Source organism: Bos taurus, chromosome 4 (assembly GCF_002263795.3).
Source record: "Bos taurus isolate L1 Dominette 01449 registration number 42190680 breed Hereford chromosome 4, ARS-UCD2.0, whole genome shotgun sequence".
Classification (NCBI taxonomy): domain Eukaryota; kingdom Metazoa; phylum Chordata; class Mammalia; order Artiodactyla; family Bovidae; genus Bos; species Bos taurus.
The window spans coordinates 7541746-7569433 of record NC_037331.1 but is presented as its reverse complement, the minus strand read 5'-3'; the positions used below and the strand labels follow the sequence as shown (position 1 = coordinate 7569433).

Below are 27688 nucleotides of genomic sequence, written 5' to 3'. Positions count from 1 at the left end.
AAATATAGTTGGCACCTTTGTTGAAAACCAGTTGATCTAATAATATCATGTAGATCTGCTTTTGTTCTCTTTTATTTCAATGGTCTTTACGACTATCCTTAGGCCAATATTCTATAGCTTTAGAGAAAATGTCTTGAAATCAGGTACTATATGTGTCCTTCAACCTTTTTTTCAAAATTATTTTAGCACATCTGTGAATTTCCATATATATTTAAAAATCAGCTTATTTATTTATACATGAAAGTCTGCTGGGATTTTGATGAGGATTACATTAAAAAATAGCCTTATAGAGATTTAATTCATATACCATAAAATGACACATTTAAAGCATAAAATTCAATAGTTTTTAGTGTATTTACAGAATTGTGCAACTATCACCACAATCAACTATAGAAAATGTTGAATCACTCAAAACAAACAAACAAACAAACAAACAAACCTGTATCCATCAAAGCTCACCCCTCCTTGTCTCCTCATTTTCCCTACTCTTGGCTTCAGGTCAGTTCAGTTCAGTTCAGTCACTCAGTCGTGTCCGACTGTTTGTGACCCCATGAATTGCAGCACGCCAGGCCTCCCTGTCCATCACCAACTCCTGGAGTTCACTCAAACTCACGTTCATCAAGTCGGTGATGCCATCCAGCCATCTCATCCTCTGTCGTCCCCTTCTCCTCCTGCCCCCGATCCCTCCCAGCATCAGAGTTTTTTCCAATGAGTCAACTGTTTGCATGAGGTGGCCAAAGTACTGTTGGGTGGCATTAAATCTTCAATATCTTTACTGATTTTTTGTTTGTTCTATAAATAATCAAGAAAGGATTTCTAATCTTTGTAATTGTGGCTTTTTCTGTTTTTTCAGTTCTACTGATTTTTGCTTCATTTACTTTGAAGCTCTGGTGTAAGTGCATGCATGTTAGAGTCAATCTTTTCTGTGTTGATTCATTTATCATTGTATAACTTAATCCAGTTATCTCAGTTATTAGACATGCATAAAAGACATTGTACATGCAATATATCACACAATATGTTATATGCATTATACTATATCCATTATCTAAAATACTATAATACATACTATATGATATGTTAATATAATCTCTTTATCCCTGGTTGTATTTCTTGTTTTGAAGTCTATTTTGTTGGTATTTACATAAGCCCTGTAGCTTTCTTTTGATTAGTGTTACATGATATATCTTTTTTCACCTCTTTTACTTTCTGGCCATCTTTAAATTTTATTTTTAAAATGTAATGGCGTAGAGTTGGTTCTTTCTTACTATTCAGTCTGACAGTCTTTGCCTTTTAGTGTTTAGACCACTTGTTTTTATTATATTGGATTTACTTTTGTTTCCTTCTTTTGCCATCTTTCTGTATTCCTATTTTTCTCTTTGTTGCTTTTGTCTATGTAAATTGAATATTTCGTATCCTTTAATGTTTCTCTATTATTGACTTATGAACTGTACCTTTTTGTTATATTTTTCTAGTGGCTTGTGCATTTTCATACTAATGTAGATGTATCTATAGGAGTGATTACTAAAAGCAGAATTTCAAGTCAAGAGAAAAATGCATTTTTTATTTTAATGGCCTTTTGCAAACGATCCTATATAGGGATTATAATATACTGCACTCTACCTTTTGAAATATGAGGCTATCTCTTTCTTTAGTAAGGCCAATAGAGGGTCTGGTTGAAATTTTAGATTTCTGCCAACCTGATTTTTTATTAATTTCTTGATGAGAAATGATATCTTGGTGCATGTTTGATTGGGTTTTCCCTATTATGGAGGATGTTGAACCTGTTTTTATATCTTTGTACAATTTATACTTATTTTCATGGCCTTTGTCAATTCTTCTCATTTATTATTTTTCTTCCTGATTCCTAGAGACTCTTTACATATTAAGGAGTTAAATCCTTCATCTGTTGTATGAGTTGTAAATATTCTTTCCTGAGTTTATCATGTATTATTTGACTTTATTTTTCTTTAACTTTCATTTTGAAATAATTATAGACGTAAAGGGAGTTGTTCCTCAAATAGTGAGATCTTATGTAACTATTGGGCAATATCAACATAGGAATGGGGGGACTTCCTTAGCAGTCCAGTGGTTAAGATTCTACACATCCAATGTAGGGGAATGAGTATAGATTCTGTCAGAGGTAAATTTTCAAAAAATTAAAAATGTCTTTTGTATAACAGATATATCACTGAGTGTTACTTCATTAATTACATGATCAGTAGGATGACAAAGTTGGTTCAAGGAACAGTTGAGAAACTAGTTATGTCAACCTTTAAAAACATGAATATTAATTCTGTAGGTAAGACACAAAGCTTGTTTGGGTCCAAGAGGGACAATAAGGCAATAACTTTGGAGGTGATCTTTTTAACAGGAAAAACATCTTTAAGTCACATGTAGCTTCAGAGCTGTATTCTCCAGGAAAAGCAAATAATTCCAGGGTGGACATGGATTAAAAAAAAAATAGATCTAAAGAAAGTGCCAAAGACTTTTTACTTTATTTCTTCCTTCCTCAGTTGGGAATTTCTCTAACTTTCCCTCTCTTTTAAACTCCAGATCGATTACTGGTTTCAAAAGCCTTTACATCCTTGAGACTCTGCTTGTCAGCACTTGTCCTGGGTTACTGGTGGGCAGTGAAGGGAGGGGTCTGGCTGGCCTTAGCGGCCACAAGGCAGCTGAAGGGCATTCAAGACAAGACAGTTCCTAAGAGAATTACTTTTTTGCATTGGGATCTGGCTGTCTTAAGAAACAATCCTAATTCTGTTAGACTGTGCCTTGGCAGTAAATGAATGAGAAAAATTTACATGTGTGCTCAGTCGTGTCTGACTCTGCGTGACCCATATGGGCTGGATATACCCCATCATGTTCCTCCATCCGTGGAATTTTCCAGGCAAGAACTGCACTGGGTTGCCATTTCCTGCTCCAGGGAATCCTCCTGACCCAGGGATTGAACCCACATCTCCTGTGTCTCCTGCATTGCAGGCAGATTCTTCCACTGAGTCACTGGGGAAGATCCCAGTAACAGACATTAGCAGAATTTATAATAGAAACAGTGCTTCCCAGGCAGTGCTAGTGATTAAGAATCCGTCTGCCAGTGCAGGAAGGAGATGTAAGAGAGGCTAGTGTGATCCCTGGGTTGGGTAGATCCCCTGGAGAAGGGCACAGCAATACACTCCAGTATTCTTGCCTGGAGAGTCCTGTGGACAGAGGAGCCTGGTGGGCTACAGTCCATGGGGTCACAAAGAGTGAAGCATTAGCACACACACACACACGTAATAGAAGCAACAGTCCTTTTATCTTGCTTGCTTTTTCCTGCAGCTCTTGGGCTGAAACTGTGTCTGTCCCAACATCAGCTGTATTATTTCTGCCCTTTATTTTTAATTTTAAAATTGTTTCACAGTCCTTTGTTTGTAAAAATTACTGATTTATTTTGGCTGCACTGGGTCTCCATTGCTGCACACAGGCTTTCTCTGATTACGGAGGCTGCTCTTCATTGCAGTGTGTGAGCGTCTCATTGCAGTGGCTTCTCTTGTGGGCTCTAGGGTGTGGGCTTCAGTAGTTGTGGTACACGGGTTTAGTTGCTCTGTGGTATGTGGGATCCTCCTGGACCAGGGACTGAACCTGTGTCCCCTGCACTGGCAGGTGGATTAGTAACCACTGGACCACCTGGTAAGTCCCTATTACTGCCCTTTAAAGAGAGCTGGGAGCTGGACTCTGTGCTAAGATTTTACATAGATTCCCTCTGCTAACCCTCCAGCAACCTTATTAGGGTTCAGGTCAGTTCAGTTGCTCAGTCATGTCCAACTCTTTGTGACCCCATGGACAGCAGCATGCAAGGCTTCCCTGTCCATCACCAACTCCTGGAGCTTGCTCAAACTCATGTCCATTGAGTTGGTGATGCCTTTCAACCGTCTCATCCTCTGTCATCCCCCTCTCCTCCTGCCTTCAATCTTTCCCAGCATCAGGGTCTTTTCCAATGAGTCAGTTCTTGCATCAGGTGGCCAAAGGATTGGAGTTTCAGCCTCAGCATCAGTCCTTCCAGTGAATATTCAGGACTGATTTCCTTTAGGATGGACTGGATCTCCTTTCAGTCCAAGGGACTTTCAAGAGTCTTCTCCAATACCACAGTTCAAAAGCATCAATTCTTTGGTGGTCAGCTTTCTTTATAGTCCAGCTCACATCCATACATGACTACTGGAAAAACCATAGCCTTGACTAGACAGACCTTTGTGGGCAAAGTAATGTCTCTGCTTTTTAATATGCTGTCTAGGTTGGTTGTAGCTTTTCTTCCAAGGAGTAAGCATCTTAATTTCATGGCTGCAGTCACCATCTGCACTGATTTTGGAGCCCCCCAAATAAAGGGTTTTATTATTTAAATCATAACCTATTAGGGTTATGATCCCATTATTTGAATGATGACTTTCTAAGGGAGACCTTGCTTGAGAAACATTTTGGCTTTGGGGACCCTCAGAGGGCTTCAGTTTCCTTGTCTGCAAACTGAGGGAGGGGCCTGAGTGATTCCTCCCACCTCTGACATCCTCAGGTCCTTCACTGAAATCCCACGGGGGTTGCTGGACGTAGCGTTTGGCTCGGGGCCCTTTGAGAGGGTGGTTTCCTACTGGTCTGAGGGCCACCTGCAAGGTGGCCTTTTCTTGTCTTCCTGAATCAGATCTCCTTTGTCCGCTCTTCCATTCACGGCTCCTCTGATACCTGGCAGGGTCCAATGTCACCTGATAAAAAGACCAAAGAAAGAGTTGGACTTGGGAAGGAGGAAATTGGTCTCCGCACAATGCCTGTTTCAGCCCTGGGATTTCCCCGTGTGTGCTAAGTTGCTTCGGTCATGTCTGACTCTTTGTGACCCCATGGACTGTAGCCTGTCAGGCTCTCTGACCATGGTATTTCCCAGGCAAGAATACTCGTGTGGGTGGTCCTTCCCTTCTCCAGGGGATCTTCCCGACTGAGGGGTCAAACCCATGTCTCTTGTGTCTCCTGCACTGGCACGTGGGTTCTTTACCTCTAAGCCACTTGGGAAGTCTCTGCTTCCTTGTAGGTGGTGACAATTAAAGGCTGATGTCCCAGGGGGGCTGATGCAGCAGGTAGATTTACCTGTTGACAACCGTTCCTCCAGTCACAGTGTTTGAGAATTTATATAATAAAAGGTTTGGGAGTTAAAAAATCTAATTGGATCTATAACTTTTTAATCGGGAAAAATTTCTCCCAATTTTACTTATTTTTTCCTCTGATGTGCTAAAAGTAATTGCACACCTACTTAAACAAGCTTCCAGCAATTTGTGAAATGATTCCTTGTTTTATTTTAAATCAGTCGTTTCTTACTGACTAAGGTAAGTTCCCACTGAATTTGAGAATGGATGTAGATAGGGTTCAGTTCAGTTGCTCAGTGGTGTCAGACTCTGCAACCCCATGGAGTGCAGTAGAGGGTAGATTGTGCTGATTTTAAAGGTCATGAGAATGTTTTCTCTTTCTCAGTCATGAAAAATAATTTTTCCTCCACATATGACAAGTATTAATATAAAGTTAAGAAAAAACAGCAGTTTTATCATTTTTTAAATTAGAACTACAGAGTGTTGCTAAAAACAAAAATTCACAAGTAGATTTTAAAGGTTGAATTGGCTGTATCAAATGATTCATGAATCGAGCAGCACCCCATCTGGTCAGTAGAGAGGGCTCCTTGTCTTGCCTTTAAAAACCTCACAAGCAAAAAAGAGCATTTCAAGCTTAGGCAACCTTCCTGTGTGGAAAGAGAGGGTCCATGTGGCAAACCGTCTTTCTTTGGGGATGGAAAGGACCACCTCCTTGGTGTTGATCAGAGAATTTCACACTGAAATTACATCCCACAGGGTTATTTTCCTGGGGAAACCGACCTGCAGTTAGGTTGGGGGTTAAGTCTTGGTTTTAGCATGGGGGACCATCCGGGGCCTGTGTATTTTCCCACATCATGAAGTCAGCCAGGATCGTCCCTATTAGAACCACTAGGAGGGTGGGTTAAAATGCAGAGTCCTGGGCAGCCTCCTGGCCGAGGGTGGGAGGCAGACTCAAAGTCTGTACTTCACAGACTCCCACTCAGTTCTGACCATTTCTGTGGAAGTCTGCTTCCTGGAACCCCATTTTTAAAGATGAAAGGAAATCTTTTCATAAGCATGTGATGTTATGTTAACGCTTCTCCTAGAACTTGACATTTACATTGGTCCTAGATCTTACCCTTTTAGATCATTGCTCTGATGGACATTATTGTTGGCACAGTTTACATTCCTCAGTATCTTCTAGTGGTAAAATTATTCAAGGCTGAAATAAATTGGAGAAGGAAATGGCAACCCCCTCCAATACTCTTGCCTGGGAAATCCCATGGACAGAGGAGCCTGGCGGGCTACAGTCCTTGGAGTCGCAGAAGAGTCTGACACGACTTAGCAACTAAACAAACAACATAAAATTAAAGGGAAAAAAACACAAACAAACCGGGAGAGGATATTTCTTATAAATATGACAAAGGGAAGCTGTGTTTCAAACATGAGAGGACAGGGGACATCCCAGCAGAAAACGGGGCTGTGGCCTTGACCACCCAGTGGGGACGGCCCTCTTCCCTCCTGATCGCTAGTCCTTGTGACCTGGCCTGACATGTGTCCTTTTTGTCTGGGGCTCCTCTGCTTCTACCCACAGCTGACCTCTCCTGGGGAGGCACCCCCCAGTGCTCCCTGGACATCCCCCTGAGCCCCTCTGCCTGACGCCCCATCTTCATAATGCCCAAGTGGGTCTAAAATCAGGGGTGAGACACACAGACTTGTCTCTGGGCTGCCCTGCTGGGCTCCCTCTGCCCGCCCAGACCTTCCTGCTCGTCCCCAGCTCAACGGAGCCTCGGGACGGTTGACCCACCTCTTGGCTGGACTTGGCGTTTACCGTGGGGCTCCTCCTGCCTCTTCCACCTGCAGGGCCTCACTCACTGCTGTGTTGACCCCCGGCATGTTGCTTGAGGCATGCGGTGTAATCAATGAGAGGAATGAAATGACTAATAAACATATAAAACGACTGAGCCTCACAGATAATAAACAGACTGAGGACAGCTTTCTAACTGTATTGTTTTTCATTTTTAAAAATTTATTATTATTATTATTGGCCATGCTGCAAGACATGCAGGATCTTAGTTCCCTGACCAGGGATCAAACCTGTGCCCTCTGCAGTGGAAGCACGTAGTCTTAACCACTGGACCATCAGGGAAGTCCCTTTTATTGTTATTTTTAAAACTGAAGTATAGTTGATTTACAGTGTTGTGCCAATAACTTTCTCATTTTAAATTGGCCAAGGTTTTAAAAAACTATTGATGTGGCTGTGTCTGGTCTCAGTTGTGGCACACGGGTCTTCATTGTGGGGCAGGGACTGTCTAGTTGAGCTGCACGGGCTTAGTTGTCCCGCAGCATGTGGGCTCTTAGTTCCTCGCCCAGGGATCCAACCTGCATCTCTTATATTTCCAGGAGGATTCTTAGTCACTGGACCGTGTCCCTGGACAAGTTTTTTAAAATTTTTATTTTATTTTTTTAAAGACAGTATTTTTATTTTTTAATATAAATTTATTTATTTTAATTGGAAGCTAATTACTTTACAATATTGTATTGGTTTTGCCATACATTGACATGAATCACCATGGGTGTACACGTGTTCCCCATCCTGAACCCCCCTCCTACCTCCCTCCCCATCCCATCCTTCAGGGTCATCCCAGTGCACCAGCCCCGAGCACCCTGTCTCATGCATTGAACCTGGACTGGCGATCTGTTTCACATATGATAATATCCATGTTTCAAAGCCATTGTCCCAAATCATCCCACCCTCTCCCTCTCCCAAAGAGTCCAAAAGACTGTTCTTATACATCTGTGTCTCTTTTGCTGTCTTGCGTACAGGGTTATCGTTACCATCTTTCTAAATTCCACATATATGCATTAATATACTGTATTGGTGTTTTTCTTTCTGGCTTACTTCACTCTGTATAAATGGCTCCAGATTCATCTACCTCATCAGAACTGATTCACATGTATTCTTTTTAATGGCTGAGTAATACTCCATTGTGTATATGTACCACAGCTTTCTTATCCATTCGTCTGCTGAGGGACATCTAGGTTGCTTCCATGTCCTGGCTATTATAAACAGTGCTGTGATGAACATTGGGGTACACGTGTCTCTTTCAGTTCTGGTTTCCTCAGTGTGTATGCCCAGCAGTGGGATTGCTGGGTCGTATGGCAGTTCTCTTTCCAGTTTTTTAAGGAATCTCCACACTGTTCTCCATAGTGGCTGTACTAGTTTGCATTCCCACCAACAGTGTAAGAGGGTTCCCTTTTCTCCACACCCTCTCCAGCATTTATTGCTACAAGTTTTTTTTTTTTTTTTAATGATTGAGTCCATTATGGATGAAGGTCCAGGAGAGTGGGCTGTTGGGGCATTGGAGGAGGTATAAATGGGCACAGGCTCAAGTGAGGACAATTGGGCCTTTTGGTACCAAGAACCTTAAACTGCTGAGGAGACTCACCTATAGATGAGTTCTACCTGGGTATTTACTTCATTTATTTAAAGTTCTCCTAGGTTCCCAGCTGCAGCTGCTCCTCACCAGAAGGTCGACAACCTGGCCTTCTTAAAAGAGATACAGGACCTTGCCCAGGAAGTTTATGAAGTGATGGACAAGGCTAGAAACTTACAAAAACTCTGGGCAGAAAGATCCAAGACTCCAGGCAAGTAAATCTCTCAGACTCTTCACTTCATCCTGGTACTTGGGGTTGCTCATTTAGCTAATGAAAACAAAAGACATTCATTTAAATTTTTACCGTAAGTATATTTGGTATATAATTTTTACCACAGGCTCTCTGAAGCCATTGTTTAGGGCTTTTTTTCTGTGGTGGTTCCCTTCGGCAGGCTCCATTGATTAGGATTGGTGATTCACTGCATCTCCAGCCCCTCACTCTCTGACAGTCAGGGGTGGTCACTGGTGCGGGGGGAATGAAAGGTCCAGCTCTGTTACCAACTTGGGTTCTTGGGCTCCTCAAAGTCAGTAGAAATTGATCAGAGACCAGATGAGAAATTCAGGTGAGGCTTTATTGAGGCCCCTGCTGCCCAGAAGAGAGCGAGATCAAGTGACCGGCTCCCTTAAGTGGGACGAGGGTGGGGCGGGTGAGTGGGTCATATTGGGTGATCTGCCCACCCCCTGGGAGGTGCAGTCTGCAGGGATCATGTTCAGGACAGTTGGATTGTGGCCTTTTTTATCCTGTTCATACTTTAGCCCAACTGCAGGAGATGTTTGTCCCAAGTAGGCCCCAAGTCCAGCCTGTCTCAGCAATGTGTCTCGGCTTTTCCAGTGAAGCCATCTGCACACCCAAGCACCCAGGCATGTCCTCAGTGTTCAGAGGCACTGGCATCACTTGGAGGTCACAGGGCTTTTTGAAGCTCTCCTGTCAGGAACAAGGACTGACACACAAAGAGATGCTCCCGTCACACCCTCCACTCGGGAAATGAGAGTTCTAGGAGCCTGTGTTAGTAGCTGAAAGCAGAGGCCAGAACATATTTCTTATTTGGTCACAACCAGATTCCAAATATAATCTGAAAGTCACACTTTCATGTTCCTCTCCCTCTTCCATTTTTTTCTTTCTCTTGTTTTTCTTTACTCTCCCTTTATTCTCTCTGTCCTGTTCTGTACGCTCACAATGCCTGTGGAATTGGAGACTGAGAAAATAATAGATGGTTATTTGGTGATTCCATTTAATTTATTGGTTATTCCAATAAATAATTAATGGCAAATGGTTGAAATTTGGTTTACCAGTTAAATCACTTCCCTGGAATTTATTTAACAACAATGTGTTTTGAAAGGAGTGACTGTTTTCTTCAGATTTACTTCTCAGGTTGTTGTAATCATCTCTCAGAGCAGGACTCTGTGATTGGCATTTGATTTTGGAGCTAGAATAGGTGCTTGGCATGTGCTGTCTGGCTGCTGCCTGAACTAATATCTCTGACGTCTTCTTTTTGTAGATTCTCCTTATGGTTCCAGTTTTTTAACAGTAAGTATTTTAACAAAAGTTTGAAACTTAGTCTTCAGAGACATAATGGCATTGACTGAAAAAAAAAAAAGCTGAGAATTATGTTTTTTAAAATATTTTTAATTTTTGAGTTTTTGGCTGCATTGTATGGCCCAAAGGATCTTAGTTCCCTGATCAGGGATGGAACTCATGCCTCCTGCAGTAGAAGCACAGAGTTCTAACCACTGTTCCACTGGGGAAGTCCAAGAACTATTTTTTTTTTTTAAGAATTATGTTTTATTCAGTGGACTTGCTGAGGACTTAAGCCAGGGACAGCTTCCCTGATGGCTCAGATGGTAAAGAATCCGCCTGTAGTGCCAGAGACCCAGGTTCGATCCCTGGGTTGAGAAGATTCCCTGGAGAAGGGAATGGCAACCCACTCTGTATTCTTGCTTAGAGAATTCTATGGACAGAGGAGCCTGGTGGGCTACAGTCCATAGGATCTCAAAAGAGTCAGACTTAGCGACTAATGCTTTCATGTACACTTACAGTCTCAGTTCTCTCTGAGGAACTGCTCTGAAGAGGCAAGGGAGGAACCTGGACATGTAGGAATTTTTGCAACACAGACAGGGAAGTCGGAACATCGAAAGATTCCTGTTGATTAAGGAAAAAGCAGATCTTGTGTGAATGAGCTCAGTGCCTCTCCATGCATGGGAAGATGCAAGAGTCTGGGCTCACTGAAATCATCCTTTGGATGTGCATCTTAGTTATCTGGGCAGTGTCTGGCTCTTCTCCATCCTGAACCTCCTCAGGGTGTGCAGGGGAGGGGTGTGGAGTTGGGGGGTGGGAGAGTGGTCTCGGATGCAGCACCTGCTGGCTTGATGGTTGCAGCGTTCCCTGTTTACTGATATGAGAGGCGACATTCTTCTTCCACTACGGTTAAGTTCAAAGCACTGATTTTAAGTTTATTCTTCAAACACATTTTTCTAGTGATTTGATTGTTAGTTAACACTGTATAGAAGTTGTATTTGAGATAGCCAGAATCGTGCAGGAGATGGATTAAAAGGCAAGTTTACTTTTCTGAAGGAAGGTCGTGAGTTTAGAAACCAAGAGGGTGAACATGGCATTGGGTGACGCAGGGCAAGTGGCCCTGCTCTCCCACTGGAGGGTGCCCAGGTTCTGTCCCTGGCAGAGAGCTAAGACACCACAAGCCACAGCATAGCCAAAAAAAAAAAAAAAAAAGATTCATGTGTATGGCACAAACCTTTGACTTGCATTAGACACACAGCCTTCAGTTAAGGCCCCAGTCATCGCCGGGGGACGTTTTGCTTTCCAAGGGACATTTGACAGCGTGGAACGTAGCTTTGGTCACATGTTGGTGGGTGCGGGGGGAGGACGAATTTTTGTGAGGATGGAAGTATTCAGTTATTGACACTATAACTGATATAGTCATGATTATGCTCAGCTGCAAGAACAGAAAAAACCCAGATAACAGTAGCTATTCCAGTTTTGTTCAGATTTGAACAATTCATCATCTGTTTCTAAATCTATCTCAACATCTTAGAAATTGGTTCAGCTTGTTACAAAAACAGACGTCTACCTCTCTTCCCCGGTTCAAACTTCCACAACAGTTAAAAAACCAACCTCACAGAGTAAATTTAAAATCGGGTCTGTTCAAAGTAGTGACTCGGGAGGTGCGACTTTGGCCCCCAGGGTCTCTGCGTTCTTACAGCTGTTGCGGCCCTGCGCCTCCCCGACTCCCACATGGCGTTTTGTTCCATCAGATGGATCTCAATAAGACCGAGGAAGTGATTGAGAAGCTAGAGAGTCTCCACCAGCAGCCTCACCTCTGGGACTTTCTGCTTTTACTGCCAAGACTCTACACAAACACCTTCCACGTTGCAGATGGTGTCCTCGCGGGAGGACACCTACTCCACGCGGTTCTGACGTAAGTTAAAATGAGAAATGCAACCAGCTACAGAGGATTTGGTTCATCCTTCTCACTTTTTTTTGTTGTTGTTTGTTTTGCTTTGTTTAGTTTTGGCTGCGCTGGGTCTTCTTTTTTGTATTTTCATCTTTTTCCTAATTTTATTTTTAATTGGAGGATAATTGCTTTGCAATGTTGTGTTGGTTTCTTCCTCCTCACTTTTTTATTGAGAAAATACATCTCTGAATGATTGCTACAAGAAAAACAGGCATTATATCCCTGGAATTATATCACCCAGAGATGGCCGAGCTCTTGCTTTGCCACGCCTGCCTTGCATTCCCTGTATAAATATTTTACATAAGTGCAGTGATGCTATTCAGAGCATGTGCTCCCTGATTTAAACAATATAATGTTGCATCATTAATGTTTCCTGTGTCCTGATAGTCTTCAGATGAATAACATTCCATTTTGATAAGGTACTGTAGACCGCAGTTTACTTGATAATTTAGAACTGGTCTTTGGTTGTTTCTGAGCTTTTCGTTACTGGAGATGTGACATGAACATAATGTTACTGAGTCCAAGCTTGCTAAGCTTGCTCTGCTCGCTGCATGACAGGCCAATGAATCCAAGAGATGAGGGGTTGAGGCAAGGAATCCCACTTTATTCCGAAGGCTGGCTGGCTTACCGAGAAGATGGCCAACTACCATCTTGTCGGGGTCTGGATGCCAGGTTCTTTCATGGATCACAGATGGGGGATGGTGGGGGCACAAAGTAAAGAGGCCATTTAATCTTGCAAGTATCTCCTAGAATGGCAAGCCTCAGGCAGGGGGGTGTGTTAATTTCTTTCTTTCTGCCATCTCTAAGTGGACAGGGTTCTGAACAAAGGCACTTGTCAGGCAGAGGGGCAGGATTCTCTGAGGCAGGACATTGTATGAGAATAATAATAATTATTAGTAATAATAATAACAAAACAACAGAAAGCACATCAAAGAAACAGTTCCTATAAGGAGTCAGAATTGACTTCTCCCTGCAACAATAACACTTTAAACTAGTAAATTCTTAGTAAATGATGCTCAGTCTTACCAGTTGTGGTTCATGGAGCAGCACGCTGGTCTCCTGTGATGGACCTGACCCCATGTTACCCTGGGTTGAGATAGGAGCGAGATTTAAGCCCCCAATTAAAGTAACAACCTTTTGCTTTCCTTTCCCTTACCTTATTTTAAATAGCTGCTGCTCATCAATCACCGCTTTCACGTCTGTGTTCTTGCTTCCTAGTTACACCCAGGGAAACGAGGGCTACCTGGGGAGGGGAGGGATCTGCAGTTTGAGCAGAAAGTTTACTGTGTATAAAAGATACCCGGAACAAAGCCGGGGCACTCAGCCTTTGGAGGTGACTCTGCTGGGCCCACAACAGTGCTGAATAAACCCGGCTGTTCTGCATCTTTGAGTGCTGCTTATCTCTTTCTGACACATGGTTTCCATAACAGGGTGACCTTTGAGAGGATCCCTTCTCAGGTGGCTTCCCACATTTTAATAATGTGGTCTTCCTCCCCTCCCCAGATCGGACTCTGTGTAAATCTTTTGTACCAATAGGGTATTTTATTAGTAAAAGTTGATATTCTTTCCAGATTTTAAACCATGACTTGTTTTCTCTGCCATCAGTGAGAGCAGTCAGTGTTGTCCTCAAGCCAGGGGGGAGGAGTCCTTTTTCCAAAGGGGGCCCCTGGCCTCTGCAGCAGCCGGAGCTCCCTGTGCAAGGGGCCAGAGCCCACTCTGAGAGCTCCATAGGCCCCTTCCCTACCCACCATGGAGGGCAGCTCTCCCCACTGGAGTGTGCACCCCCAGGTCCCTGGGTGGTCCAGGGGCTGCTGTGGGCAGGAGTGTAAGGTAGGGGTGTGGATGGTGCTTGGATGTGCAGGTAGGAGGTCCAGGGGTGCAGACGGGGCCTTTGAGATACAAACAGAGCTGAGGTACAGGCAGAGCTGGGGAGTGGAGGGCGGGGGGACCAGGGACTCCTACCCCTTCATTCTGGTGCATAACTCAGAATCAGAACATTATGAAGTTGAACAAGGCTTCCCACAGGGTTCTCCAGTAGGCAGGGGTCCCCGGATATTAGACTGAGTGTCCAAACTTGACACAGGAGGGCTGATGAGCACTTTTCTGAGGTCACAGCACTTGGCACCTGTCGGCTTCCCGAGTGGACCAAAGAACGCGCTTAACTTTTGTTAACTTTTGGTCCAGGGAGTCGGGGTCACACTCCAGCCCTGTGAGTTCCAGCCACATCCTGCTGGGGTGGGGCGGGGCGGGCCAGGGGGATGCCACCTGTTTTGCTAATGGTGTTCTGGTTCTGCTTCATTTCCAGGTCCTTATCAGCTCTAGAAGATTTAGATTGGCTGCCTCTCAACCACACCTTTTTCAGGGTCTCTGAAATGGTGCTAAAGGCGGCTGTTTCAACGCTGGCATCCCTGCAGGAGAGTGGAGCCGTGGCCACAGGTGTGGGCATCTTACCACTATTGTGACATTTCACTGTTGTACTGGTTAAATTTATCAGCAGCCACCACAGAGCTCACATGCTGCTCAAAGAAATGATTTAAATAAAATATCAAATGCAAGAAAGAATCGGTTGTTTCTGATAGAGGTAGACTGAAAATTTGAAACTCAAAACAGCTTGATTTTCTACCAAAATTCTGCAGTCATTTCTAATAAATATGTTATTTTTAATTAAAAAAATAACTGATTTTAAAACTCTTGGACTTGTGCCCTCTAAGAATAGACCTGTCATTGGTTCTTTTTTTTTGGTTGTACCACTCGACTTGTGGGATCTTTGTTCCCTGAGCAGGGATGGAAACCTGGACTCCTAAAGGACGTACAGAGCCCAATCCATTGGATTGCTAGGGAAGTCCCATTAGTTCTTTGATTTCAGCCTTTCTTCCCTCCTGAACTCCTATTATTTGAAAAATATTTGAAGTATTTGAAAAACAATAAGAGCAGAAAGGTGATATGGATTTAGAACCATCCCCCCACCCCCAACCGAATAGTCTTTCCACAGGAAAAGGTGAAATGACTTAGCTTGACCCAGGTATCCTTTCTTGTTTCCTTAAATTTTCATTTTCTTTTATTTTACTGACAAAATTGTATATATTCAAAGTGTACAAGGTAATGATTTGCTATATGTATACATGGTAACATGATCACCAAAAACAAGTTATTTAAAACATTCAGCACTTCACACAGTTGCCTTTTTTGGGTGATAATGATGTCTGAGTGATAAGTATATAATATGGCATTGTTGACTGTAATCCCAGCGTCATGCAGGAAATCTCCAGAACTTACCTTTAACTGAAAGTCTATACTATGACCAATATCTCCTTCCTGGCACCTCTGCACACACAGGAAGTACTCGTTTTAATCTCAGAACCTGTTTTTTCCCCAAGCCAGATTCCTGGGTAGCCGCCCCCTCCCCTCCACTTCAGAACCTACCCAGAGTTCCCTGTGACCCTGACTTCCTGGCATCTTCACAGCAGTAATTTCAGGGCAGGTGAAGTCTCGTAGGAGGGCTTGAGGTGGAGGCTTGTGTAACTGTAAGACTCAGCTGATGCTTGTTGAATCATGATCTGAAATGACCTAGAGTGGGTTTCCAGATGCAGCTTCATCTTGGAATTTGTGTGCTTTTAGGTTTGAAGTTGCCATACTCCCCGGAGGTCACCCGACCTTGGAGGTCTCAGGTGTAGATTTTGGGGCAGGGGTTGCCACTTCTGTATGGTGTTGCTGGGTTACTTGGGTACCTTATGGGTTTTATATCTTGATTAGCTCTGTTGCGGGGAAACTTTTTCTTTGGTTTTAAATAATTTTTATAAATATAATTTTAAAGACTCCACAGTATTTTGTGCTATAAATAAATCATATTTCCTTCCTTCCTCCAGTGCCAGACACTGAATTGGTTTTCAATATTTAAACAGTGTAAAATCAGTGCAGTAATATCATGGTTCGTGACTTTTCCTTCAGGCATTTATTAGGTTTCTTCAGATAGATTTTTTAAAACAAAATTATTGGGTTCAATATGTGAATTTCATAAACTTCTTGCCATTCCCTTTTCCAGGGAATCTTCCCGACCCAGGGATTGAACTCAAGTCTCCTGCATTGCAGGCAGATTCTTTACTGTCTGAGCCACCAGGGAAGCCCATTATCAAATTACCCTCTAGAAATTTGTGGTCATTTATGCGCCAGGAGGTGGCTCAGTAGTAAAGAATCCACCTGCTAATGCAGGAGATGCAGGAGATGAGGGTTAGATCCCTGGGTCGGGACCATCTTCTGGAGGAGGAAATGGCAACCCACTCCAGTGTGCTTGCCTGGAAAATTCCACGGACAGAGGAGCCTGGCTGACTATAGTCTATAGGATCTCAAAGAATTGGATAGGGCTGAGCATGCAAGGAAGCAAGTGATGTATCACCGCAATCTCTGTAGCTCTGGATTAGCTTCTGTTTGCTCTTCCTGTGAATGGTCCAGTTGGCCTTTGCACTGCATTTGCCTTTCTGTTCGAAGTGGAAAAGACATCATTTTCTAAATGACTTTCGACCTGTCACAGTGCTGCCGCAGCCGACAGTATAAAGCACTTGTTGTCTTGCAGAGTCAGGTTACAGCCTGTCCGTGAAGGAACTGATGTGGGACCCACAGAAGGTTCAGGCTGACCTGAAATCCCAATTTGGCTTTGATGACCTTCATGCAGAACGAGTCCTGAATTACTCTGCTGACCTAGACGAGGTACGCACGCTCGGCTGCTCTCACGCTTTGGGTTTCTCCCTGAGGGCAACTCTAGAACCTTCTCCTGGGACCTCGGGGCGGGAGTTCCCTTACTGAAATCTGGCTCCTTGGACCCGGTGGGATGCTGCTGTGTCTGACTGTTCTAGAACTGCTCCTTCCCTCTTTCCTTGACACGTGATCCTGCCTCAAACACAGTTTGGATGTAATAGAACACCTCTAGGCAGCAGGGGGACAAGCCAGTCCCCTGAGGGTGGGAGGTTGTGAAGGCCAGTGGGGTCCAGATGGGGCAGAGGGCATGAAAGGACTGCTTTCCAGGCAGAGCGATGCCTGGGGTCTGGGGAACCAGCTGGCTTCACCAGATCAGAGCCTCACTTTCCAAACTGTAAAATCAGGGGCTCTGACCCACTGACCCCTCCAGGCCCCACTAGCAGCTGCTCCTGCTGGTCTGGGAGGCCCTTACCTGCTGACCCTTTAGTCTCTTGGCACATCTGTGGGTGCTTCTGCTTCTCGCAGGGCAGGAGCCAAATACTGTAGCCCTGTCTCCTTCCTGTGCCTGCTCCCCCAGACCCCTTTCCCACCTCCAGATAGGATGACACCATGATTGTTATAAAACTATGTAATAGAGGAACACAGTTCACTCCAACAAGAACATACATGTTTAATAGCATTGTATTAGAGAAACTTCATGTGAAGGTCATTCACAGGAATAAAGGGGGTTTGGTTTCAAAATATTAAGTGATTTCTGACTCAGAACTCTGATCCAACTTCATCCGGCTCTGATACTTAGAAAATGATTTTGGCAAAGCAAATTTGTGAGTCCAAGGTATCAGTTAAACTGGGCCAGCATGTGGGTGCCTTTGGCCCAAGGGAGTGGAGATGAACAGTTTCTGAAATCATCCTGTGTCCTGGAGAAACTGAGATTCTCCTGAAAAGGGTCATCAGCTTACTGCTGCGCTCTGAAGGCCTCCCGTCCAGGTAAATGCATGTGGATAATAGCGCTCTGTCAACTTGTTATGTCTTCAGTCAAACAAATGTCGGAGCTTTTTCTTCGGCAAGATTGTGGTATTATTAGGAGAAAAACATCCCAGGAAAAACACGCTGATTTCTAAATAGTTGCTGTATCATTGGCAGATCCCCACAGACGGTTCCCTGGAGCAGATGCTGTGCTCAGCCTTGTCTGGCTCCTCCGAGGATGAAGATGACGGAGAGGGTCGCCCTGCAGACTGTGACCCTCAGTGGTCAGCGGCCAAAGACTACCTGGTCCAAGCGGTCAGCCGGCTGCACCTCTACAGACAGGTGACGTCCACAGTAGACACCTGTCCTGGCGTGCCCACACCGAAGCACTTTCCTCCTGAGTGTTTCACTGCTGGGTTTAATTTATTTATCTAATCCTTTGGATTTTTTTCTGGGTTTGGTTTCTTCTCCTGCCCGCCCCCCTCCATTTATTTACTTTTGGCTGTGCTGGCATTTTGCTGCTGCTCTAAGAACTTTCTCTGCGGCAGGTGGAGGCTACTCTCCAGTTGCAGTGTGCAGGCTTCTCACTGCAGTGGGTTCTCTTGTTGTGATGCGTGGGCTCTAGGGCACACGGTTCAGTAGTTGTGGTGGGTGGGCTTAGCTGCCCCGCAACATGTGGGATCTTACCCACGTGATCCCTGACCAGGGATTGAACTGGTGTCCTGCACTGGCAGGCGGATTCCCAACCACTGGACCACCAGGGAAGTCCTGAATTCTTTTTAATACTTTTTTTAAATTGAAGCATAGTTGATTTACAATGTTGTATTAGTTTCAGGTGTGCAGTTTTATATATATATATATATTTTTTTTTTTTTAATTTCAGACTCTTTTCCCTTAGAGATTCTCATAAAATATTGCATATAGCTCCCTCTGCTATACCGTAGGTCCTTGTTGGTTATCTTATTTATACTTATTATTTTATTTTATTGTGTGGAGAACACTGGACACGAGATTTACTCTTTGACCTGATTTTTAAGTGTCCAGCACAGCAGTGCTGCCTACAGCTCAGGCCATCCAGCAAAGCCCAGCGAGGGTGCACCTGGCTTACTGGAGCTTTACAAGAGTCAGTCCATTCATCACTGCCTGCCCCCTTCCACATCTTTCTGTGGGGGAGGCCTGAGGAGCCCCACAGCCTGGCCTCCTTCTGCAGCTTCATATGCACACAGACAGCACCAGGGATCCCTCTTTATTTTATTGAACTATAGTTGATTCACAATATTATGTTAATTTCTGCTGTTTAGCAAAGTAAATTTCTGCTGTTCAACTATATATACACACACATTCTTTTTCATACTGTCTTCCATTATTGAATATAGTTCCCTGTGCTATACAGTAGGGCCCTGTTGTTTATCTATCCTGTATGCAATCATCAGAAAGTTGAAAGGGACAGCAGTGACCTGACCAGCATTGCCACGGTCAGTGGAAGCCTTGTCTGGGTGGCGAGCTCGTGGAGAAACGGAAGATAGTCACCGCACAGCCCTGTTCTCTATACATCCCCATCCTTTCACTCTGGGCAGGAATGCCCTGTTTTAGTGTAATGTTGATAACCCACAATATGAACCGCCTTTAGAGCCCCCAAGTTCATGACATAAAATGATATTCAGTAACTGTGTATTAGCTATATAATTTTCAGACATATGAATATATTTATACCATTCCATATCAGCTTAGTTTTTAAGATTTATTTCACTTATTTAGAAGTGTACATTATTACCTTCGGACTTCCTGATGGCTCAGCAGGTAAAGAATCTGCCTGCAGTGCAGAAGACACAGGAGACTCTCCAGGCTGGGAAGGTCCCCTGGAGGAGGAAATGGAAACCCACTCCAGTATTCTTTCCTGGAGAATCCCATGGACAGAGGAGACTGGTGGGCTACAGTCCATGGGGTCATGGAGAGTCAGACATGACTGAGTGACTAAGCACTGTTATATTACCTTTTCTTTTGAAAATGGGGAGAGGGGAAGGAAAAAGAGAAATTGGGCCAACGAAACAGTTGCATGCATCCATTGTTGCAATTTGCAATTTTTAATTTCTGAGTAGAAATGAAACCCTAATACAGTTGTTAACAGGTGTTTCAATCTGCCAACCACATAAAAACAGGCCATCTGTCACCTGGAATAGTCTGTTGTTATTCCTGTCTTTTTTCCTCTTATTTTTGGCTGTGCTGAGTCTTTGTTGCTTTGGGTGGGTTTTCTTCAGTTGCAGCAGTGGAAGCTGCTCCTCAGTGTGGTGCATGGGCTTCTCATTGCAGTGGCTTCTCTTGTGTTGGGCACAGGCTCTAGGGGGTGTGAGCTTCAGTAGTTATAGTTTGTGGGCCCGGAGGTTGTGGCTCCCAGACTGTAGAGTTCGGGCTCAGTAGTTTTGGTGCGTGGGCTTAGTTGCTCCTTGGCATATGGAATCTTCCCAGACCAGGGATCGAACCTGTGTCCCCTGCATTGGGAGGCGAATTCTTATCCACTGTGCCACCAGGGAAGTTCTGTTACTATTTCTTAACTAAACTCTATCATTTCCAGTTTATTATTGTTGATAACAATGTTCCTGTTTCTTGACATTCAGGTATTTGATCAGCAGTGGAAAGGCAGCCTCTTCCAGCAGGTCCTGGCGGGGATTGGCCGTGGCCTGGAGGCACTGAGGACTCAGTCTGGGGAGGGGAGCCAGCCCTGGAAGGTGGTCAGGGCTTTGCAGGCCGCTTTCCTCCTCTTGAATGACAGCATGGCAGCAGATGGCCCCGAAGGCAGCCACACACCTACCAGGATGTAAGGCACTTTTTCCTGTTTGGTTGTTGACGAGGTTTGACAACTCCAATTTTAAAGAGTGCATGACTCTTAGGATGCTTTCTCTGTAACCCCAGTTAGACAACAAAGGGCTAGTCAGCAGCTGCAAAGTGCGAGGCTTGTATTGTAGACCCTGGTAGGATTGTTTGCAGCAATCTGCGTGCCTGTACGCCAAGGAGGCCTGGCGTGCTGCGATTCAAGGGGTCTCAAAGAGTTGGACACGGCTGAGTGACTGAACTGAACTGAACTGACATGCCTGTACAGGTTTAAAAACAACCAATGAGGGTACAATGTTTGAGGCGGTTTTCAGATTCTTGACCTTTATGTCTTATGTCTCTGATATTTGTTTTAAAATGAACAAAAATATTTTAAAGGTCCTTTCCTGTAAGGAAGTACCTATTTCCTTATTTCTTTATAACTTTTTGTGTAGTTGAAATGTTTACATGAGGTCCAGAAATATTTCAGAAGTAGGAAAGGTGGGTCACATGTTTTCATGTTTAAGATACTGAAACCAGCACTCACATGGAGGAGGGAGGAGTCTAGAGTGGCACGGGGTCTGTTTCTTCAGTGGAGGTGGCTGTTTGTAGTGATTTGATGAATCTTGTGTTGTTCGGTCGCTGAGTCACGTCTGACTCTTTGCGACCCCGTGGACTGCAGCACATCAGGCTTCCTTGTTCTTTACCATCTCCTGGAGCTTGCTCAGACTTGTCCATTGAGTTGGTGATGCCATCCAACTATTAAACTCCTAAAGTTAGGGCTTTCCTTTGAATAGAACAAAACTTGAGTGGTTGCCCAGGGCATGTGGGTGCTGTGGTGAGGCTTCCCACAGGAGGGAGGGGCAGGCACCACAGGAGGGGTGAGGGGTCAGCCAGCCGCAGACACTTGCCTGATTAGCTGGAGAAATCATGAGACACATGGTCCTGTCTCATGAGAGCTTCACATACAGAACACGAACAAGGGCATTAAAACCTTCCCTGCTTGGCTGTCTACTTTAAAGCTGTTAAAAATAGCACCTCTGTTACTTAATGCACATCAGTAGAGACACTGCAGTGGGTCATCTTAACAATCCTGCCAACCTCCAGTGTGTCCTGGCACTTCCGCCCAGGGTCCTGCCTGGATTGTGATGGACCACAGTATTGGGGGACCCAGGAGCCCTGCCCCTGCTCTTGGCTTCTCAGGGATTTGGGGCATCAGTGACCACATCGTGCTCTGAGCGCACTGACCAGGCATCCTCCCGAGTGACCCAGAGTCGGAGGAACGTGACTTGCCTGCGGTCATCTTGTCAGGCCCTGTTTTGGAAGCCACCTAACAGGGTGCAGGGGTCTGGTCAGAGCTGGGCAGCCTGGACTCCACCACACACCATCTGGACATTGAAACATTCTTAAAATACACTTCTGTGCAAAACTTTTTCTAATAACTCAGGTTTCATGCAAATGTCTTTAAATCTCACCTGGAATTTTATCCTAATCCTTGTCTCTTCTACCCACTACTCAGAATAAACTTTTCTGTTTTGGGGTAAAGAGAGTATTTAATCCATGTTCAGCCTAAAAGAATCCAAATTGGAGGATTCAGGGGATACGATCTGTCAGGAACTTGGTTATCTGTGTCTGTGGGGACATGAAATCCTGAAGCTGTGGGGGATTCTCCTGGGAGCGGGATTTTATTTCCCAAGGAGGCCTGTGAACTACTTTCCATCGTGTTTCATTTGCATATTTCCGCCCTCAGATTACTGTATATGCAGAGGCTGCAGCGCGTCCTCCGGAAGCTGCCCCCGGGGCCGGCCCTGATGAGACTGCTCCAGCTAGACGGGGCTCTCAGGAACGCAGGGGCCCAGGATCTACACCTCGTCCGAGGTAACTAGTGCCAGGCTTATTTGTCCACACTGCACATCAGGGCAAGTGTGAGCGCAGGGAGGGCAGACTCCAAGCCGCCAGACACCTGTCGGGTTTGCAGGTGAGGTGCAGGCGTGGAGTACATACTGCCCGAGGTGCTTCAGACCTGGCACGTCCAGGCTGAATAAATAGCTTGTCGCCTTGGAGGTCACACCCTGCTGCTCCCTGTCAGCCTCCCTGGGGCCTGGACGGGCTCCTTCCTGGGACCAGGTCTGCTGTCCCATCCACTCCCATCCCCGGTGCTTGGGCGGGACTGATGCTCGCACCCCTCCTCTGTTCCTTCCCCACGGCCCTGGCATCCCCCTGGGCTGAAGGCCTTGTCCCCCTCGTCTGCCCAGCACTGTTCCCCGACTGAGACCATGATTGTGGTCCCAGGAGGCGGCTGTGTGCACTGGGCAGTCAGGGTTCTGTCCCTTCTCATGGTGGAGGGGGAGCGAGGTGGCTGACGGAACCTCCCCTCGTGAGTCTTCAGAAAGAGGAGCCAGAATCGTGGTGACTTTCTCAGCTCCCTCCTCAGGGAGACAAGAATGTCTGACCGCAAGTCTGGGTGCTGACACGCCTGCTTCCAGGGTTCAGTCTGTTATTTGACAGCCACGTGTTGAGTCAGGCACGGAACAACCTGAGGGGCTGAACAGTAACCTGTCTTTCTGTCCTTCAGAAATCCTCATTTGCCTCGAGGCTTCTGCCAACAACTCTAGATCCCATGGACCTGGCCAGTCGAAACTGGAAAAGGACGTGCTTTTTAAGGAGTTAAAGCAGGTAAAACAGCAAAGAATCATAAATAAACAACTTGGCTAGAACACTCGAGAAAATCAAGTTTTATTTCCTTTTGCTCCTGCTTTTCTAGCAAAGTAAAGAGAACAGTAGGCAGTTTTTATGCCTTTTTTTGGCCATATTGTGTGGTATGTGGAACTTCCCCAACCAGGGATGGAACCCGTGTCCCCTGCACTGGCAGGCTGATTCTTATCACTGGACCACCAGGGAAGTCCCAGTAGGCAATTTTAGAGGAACTTTGTTTTCTCTTGTAAGTCTGGCTCCTGTTCGTGGCCTCTGGCTCAGAAACTGTCTCACGTTGCTCTCCCTGCCTCTGTTTGTCTTAGTTGCTGATGAATAAGAGCGCCACTTCTCTCTGCCTTGGTGGGTGCTTGTTGGAGACGGGAGTTCCCCTGCATCCCAGAGTGGCTGGCGTCCAGGAGGCCCTCGGGGGACTGACCTGTGGTCCTCTCCCCTCCAGCGAGGCCAGTGCTTTACACAAGCTGCTTGGGTCCGTGCAGGACTCTGTGAGTACCCACCATCTGGCCTCTTCCGGGCCTTGGGAGCTCATTCCTGAGGTAGATTCACTGAAGATATCCATCCTGGAGCTGTGGTTTTATGAGGCAGCTGCTGATGTCGTCGAGCCCCAGCTTCCCCGGGACCCCAGACCTTGTCTGGCCGCCTTAGGAGGTTGTGTGCCCCACCTGGCCAAAATCTACTTGATGTTGAACGGATCTCCCCAAGAGCACCCAGGACTGTCCCCAGGTCACATCTGCTTCCCTGTATCCGGCTCCACTTCCAGCTGCAAATGCCACAGCGGGTGGAGCCGTGTCCTGAGGTCAGTCAGCGGTGGTCCGAGTTATAGCTCCAGTGGCCAGAGCTTGGTGGGCATGTGCTCTCCCTACGTCGTGCCCAGGACCTGGGGCTGCCTTCCCCCAGTATCTAAGTGTGCAAAGTGTGCAGCATTAGTGAAAAGGACTGTGTCAAGTCCAGCCCACGTTTTTCCTACTGAACACTGTCGTGTCTGCCCAGTCATGTCCAATTCTTTGTGACCCCATGAACTGTAGCCCGCCAGGCTCCTCTGTCCATAGGATTCTCCAGGCAAAAATACTGGAGTGAGCTGCCATTCCGTTTTCTCCAGGTTATCTTCCCGACCCAGGGATCAAACCTGGGTCTCCCGCATTGCAGGCAAATTCTTTACCTTCTGAGCCACAAGGGAAGCCCTACTGAACACTGGAAGTTATATGAACGTTCATCCTTTTTATTGATAGTTCATCTCACTTTCAGTATTTCCTGTTTCACGTTTATCTTCTTTCATATAAACCATGGAATAAAATCAGTGAAAAGATGAAACTAGTGAACTGTAGTAGTAGCAGTAGTGTAGTTGCTCAGTCGTGTCCAACTTTTTGTGACCCTGTGGACTGTAGCCCACCAGGCTCCTCTGTCTATGGGATTCTCTAGGCAAGAATACTGGAGTGGGTAGCCGTCCCCTTCTCCAGGGGATCGTCCCAACTCAGGGATTGAAGCTGGGTCTCTCCCATTGCAGGCAGATTCTTTACCGTCTGAGCCACCAGGGTAGCGTGTCAGTCCAGTTGGTGTTTTCTCTGCACCTGCTCTGTGAGGGATTGTGGGTGGAGGGGTGCACGCTGGCCTGACTGAGGAGGGCGGGGGGCAGCCTGGGTCCCCGGTGGGGCGCGTCCTCCCAGATGAGTGTATGAGCTCGTAAGGAGGCTGGGGACTGGAAGCAAGGAGAACTCGGGGAGAGTGCTGGCCAGAGGGAAGGTGTGTGCAGGCACAGAAGCCATCGCCTGTTGGCACAGCTGTTTTCCTGCTCTCAGTTTGTAAAGTCTTTCCCGACAGAAAGCCCACCCATGTTTCTCTGTATCTGTAAGGCCTATGTCTTGGCGCCCATGGGCTTCCCGGGTGGCTCAGTGGTAAGGAACCTGCCTGCCAATACAGGGGACTCAGATTCCATCCCTGGGTCAGGAAGATCCCCCAGAGAAGGGAATGGCTACCCACTCCAGTATTCTTACCTGGAGAATTCTGTGGATGGAGGAGCCTGGCAGGCACGGAGTTGCAAAGAGTCAGACACGACTAAGCACACAGCACACTTGGAGCCAACAGAGCCAGCATCTGCTGGTGCTGTGAGGTCATTATGTTCATATATTTATGTACACGTGATAGCCTTTCTGATGGGGCTTAGGCTATGTGTCACTAACGAACCCCTAGAGTGTAGCAGGTGGTTCTGATGGTCCCACCAGATGCCTCTCTTTTAGCTGTGGGAGCCTGGGGGTAGTTGCAACATGGGTTGGGGCGGCTGTCTCCTCCAAGTGCCAGGGTCCCTCTGCTCCTTGTGGCCTCTTCATGTGGCCCCCAGCAGGGCAGCCACACTTCTCCTGTGGCAGCCTGGGATCCCAGGCAAGAGAGTGGGGCTGGGAGCCGATGTCCTCAGAAAGGGTGGGGCCGGAAGGGCCGTGTCCTTCTGCTCTGTGCTGGTTAAACGTGGGTCCCAGCCTGGCCTCGATGAGCTGCAGGGACCGGTTACAGGGCTGTGATGCTTGGAAGTCTGCTCCACTGGGATCATGTGGGCAACAAGCCAGTATAGACGGGCTTGAAGAGTAGGTGCTCTCTGGTTGATGTCTGCCTGCAGCTGAATTTGGGGTTTGTTCAAGTGAACAGACACACAAGTCCAGGACTTGGTGGTCCCAACCCTACGTGGTGCAGTTCAAAGGGACCCGCTGCTGAGTGAGAACAGGGCAAGGCTGCATCACAATTGCCCACAGTTTAATCACTTTATGGACTGCAAGCCATGCTGTATCTGCCTTTTCAGAGTCATCTTTTGCAAGCAGCCATTACTGGGCACACAAGTATGCCAGTTTCAATACCAGAAGATGCCCCGGACTGGCAGGACCTAGGGGCACAGCTGCAGGAAGCGAGCCTGCCCTGCACTCGGCTCCTGCGGCTACTGAGAGCTGATGTCTCTGCTGCTGACTGTGCGGACCAGCTTTTCTCCACGGTGTAAGTAGTAGCTGTTAGGTGGAAAACATCTGCACTATCGGAAACCGAAGGGATTCCTGTGGCTTCCTTCTATATGAGCGATAGGTCAGCATGGCATGTTCTACTTATAAATAGTCACTTAATTTTTTTTTCTATTTTAAAAATATTAGCCTGTTTGGTACTATTGGAAAGCATCTACAGGGTATAAAATAGTAAACAGTCCCTTTTAACCATTGGCTTAATCTTTCACAGGAAATCTAGAACCCTCATTTAGTCCAAGGAGCTTTATTTAAGAAAATATATATATATATATATATATATATATATATATATATATATATATTTTTTTTTTTTTGGCAGCTTTGGGTCTTAGTTGAGGTGAGAGGGCTTAAGGTTGCCTTGGGGCATGTAGGATCTTAGCTCCCAGACCAGGGTTTAAACCTACATCCCCTGCACTGGCAGGCAGATTCTTAACCACTAGCCCACTAGGGAGGTTCCCCAAGGTGCTTGTTTTATCACGTCACCCAGGATGCTCGCGTGAATCGCCAGCAAGTGGCTTTCAAAGGAGCTGTGCTTTTCCAGAAAATCCGCCTTGCTTTTATTTTCTCAAACCATGGATTGTACGTGTAATGAATTTCCATTCTCCTCAGCTGCTAGGATGTTCAAAGTTGAATATGTCAAATGGGAAATGTGTTTTTTGTAACTCAGAACTCGCTTCATATCGTATCCTTTAATTTCCCACTTTCTCCTCTCTTGGCTTGTTGTCTTATGTTTTATGTATTTCCATAAAATAATTTTTCCTCATTTTGCAAATCAGGATCGGAATGTTCATAAATAAGAAAACGATTTCAAAGGTTCTAATGTCCTGTATAATCGGACTGTCAGACATTTGTATATATTTGTACTTAGATGAGTTTGTGATAAGACCTTCTGGAAAATCATTATTAAAAGTTGTTTTTTCTGGATTGGTTTTAATTGCAGGATGTTTCATACACTTGAGAAAGCACAATCATTCCTGGAACACACACACTTTTGGAAAGCCTTTATGGGGTTTATCAGGAAGACTTGCGAAGTGGCTCGATATGTGAATAAGCAGGAGGGTATCCAGAACAGTTCACTGGGTAAGTCGGTGCTCTGGACTCCAGCCATGTGGGTGTTTTCCCCATTTGCTGTGGCAGCACAGCTTCCTCAGAGACAAGCAGTCCCACCGAGGGGAGGGGGCTGACAGCAGGGGCTTGCCAGCACAGGCACACTGAGCTTTCCCGTTTACTCTATCAGTGGTAACAAGACTGACCACAGGTCCCAGCACAGTGACTGCTTCCACTTTAAACTGGCCCAGTTTGGCCCATAAATACTTATCTGTACAGACTCATCGTAACCCAGCCTTTGAAAGTCCAGATGCTCTGTGTGTGGTACCACCTCCCTTGGCAGTGTGCCTGCCCCAAGTACCCGTGGCAAGTAGATTCCCCTCTCTCCTTACCAGTGTCAGAGCCAAAAGCCCCTTAAAATATGAACTTTACAACTTACAACTACAGAACTCACAGAGAATCATACTGGTCTCCGAGAA

At 45.7% G+C, this 27688-nt stretch overlaps 1 protein-coding gene across 1 annotated transcript in view; it reads left to right on the top strand.

Moving 5' to 3' along the window:
• ABCA13 (ATP binding cassette subfamily A member 13) overlaps window positions 1-27688 on the top strand; it is a 374331-nt gene that overhangs the window by 8864 nt on the left and 337779 nt on the right. Inside the window, exons 4-15 of the mRNA XM_059886027.1 lie at window positions 8575-8729; window positions 10018-10046; window positions 11789-11952; window positions 14294-14424; window positions 16559-16692; window positions 17824-17988; window positions 20262-20461; window positions 22205-22332; window positions 23030-23130; window positions 23472-24173; window positions 25955-26142; window positions 27103-27242. Coding sequence (XP_059742010.1) covers window positions 8575-8729; window positions 10018-10046; window positions 11789-11952; window positions 14294-14424; window positions 16559-16692; window positions 17824-17988; window positions 20262-20461; window positions 22205-22332; window positions 23030-23130; window positions 23472-24173; window positions 25955-26142; window positions 27103-27242 — 2237 coding nt within the window. The remainder of the gene's footprint in view (window positions 1-8574; window positions 8730-10017; window positions 10047-11788; window positions 11953-14293; window positions 14425-16558; window positions 16693-17823; window positions 17989-20261; window positions 20462-22204; window positions 22333-23029; window positions 23131-23471; window positions 24174-25954; window positions 26143-27102; window positions 27243-27688) is intronic.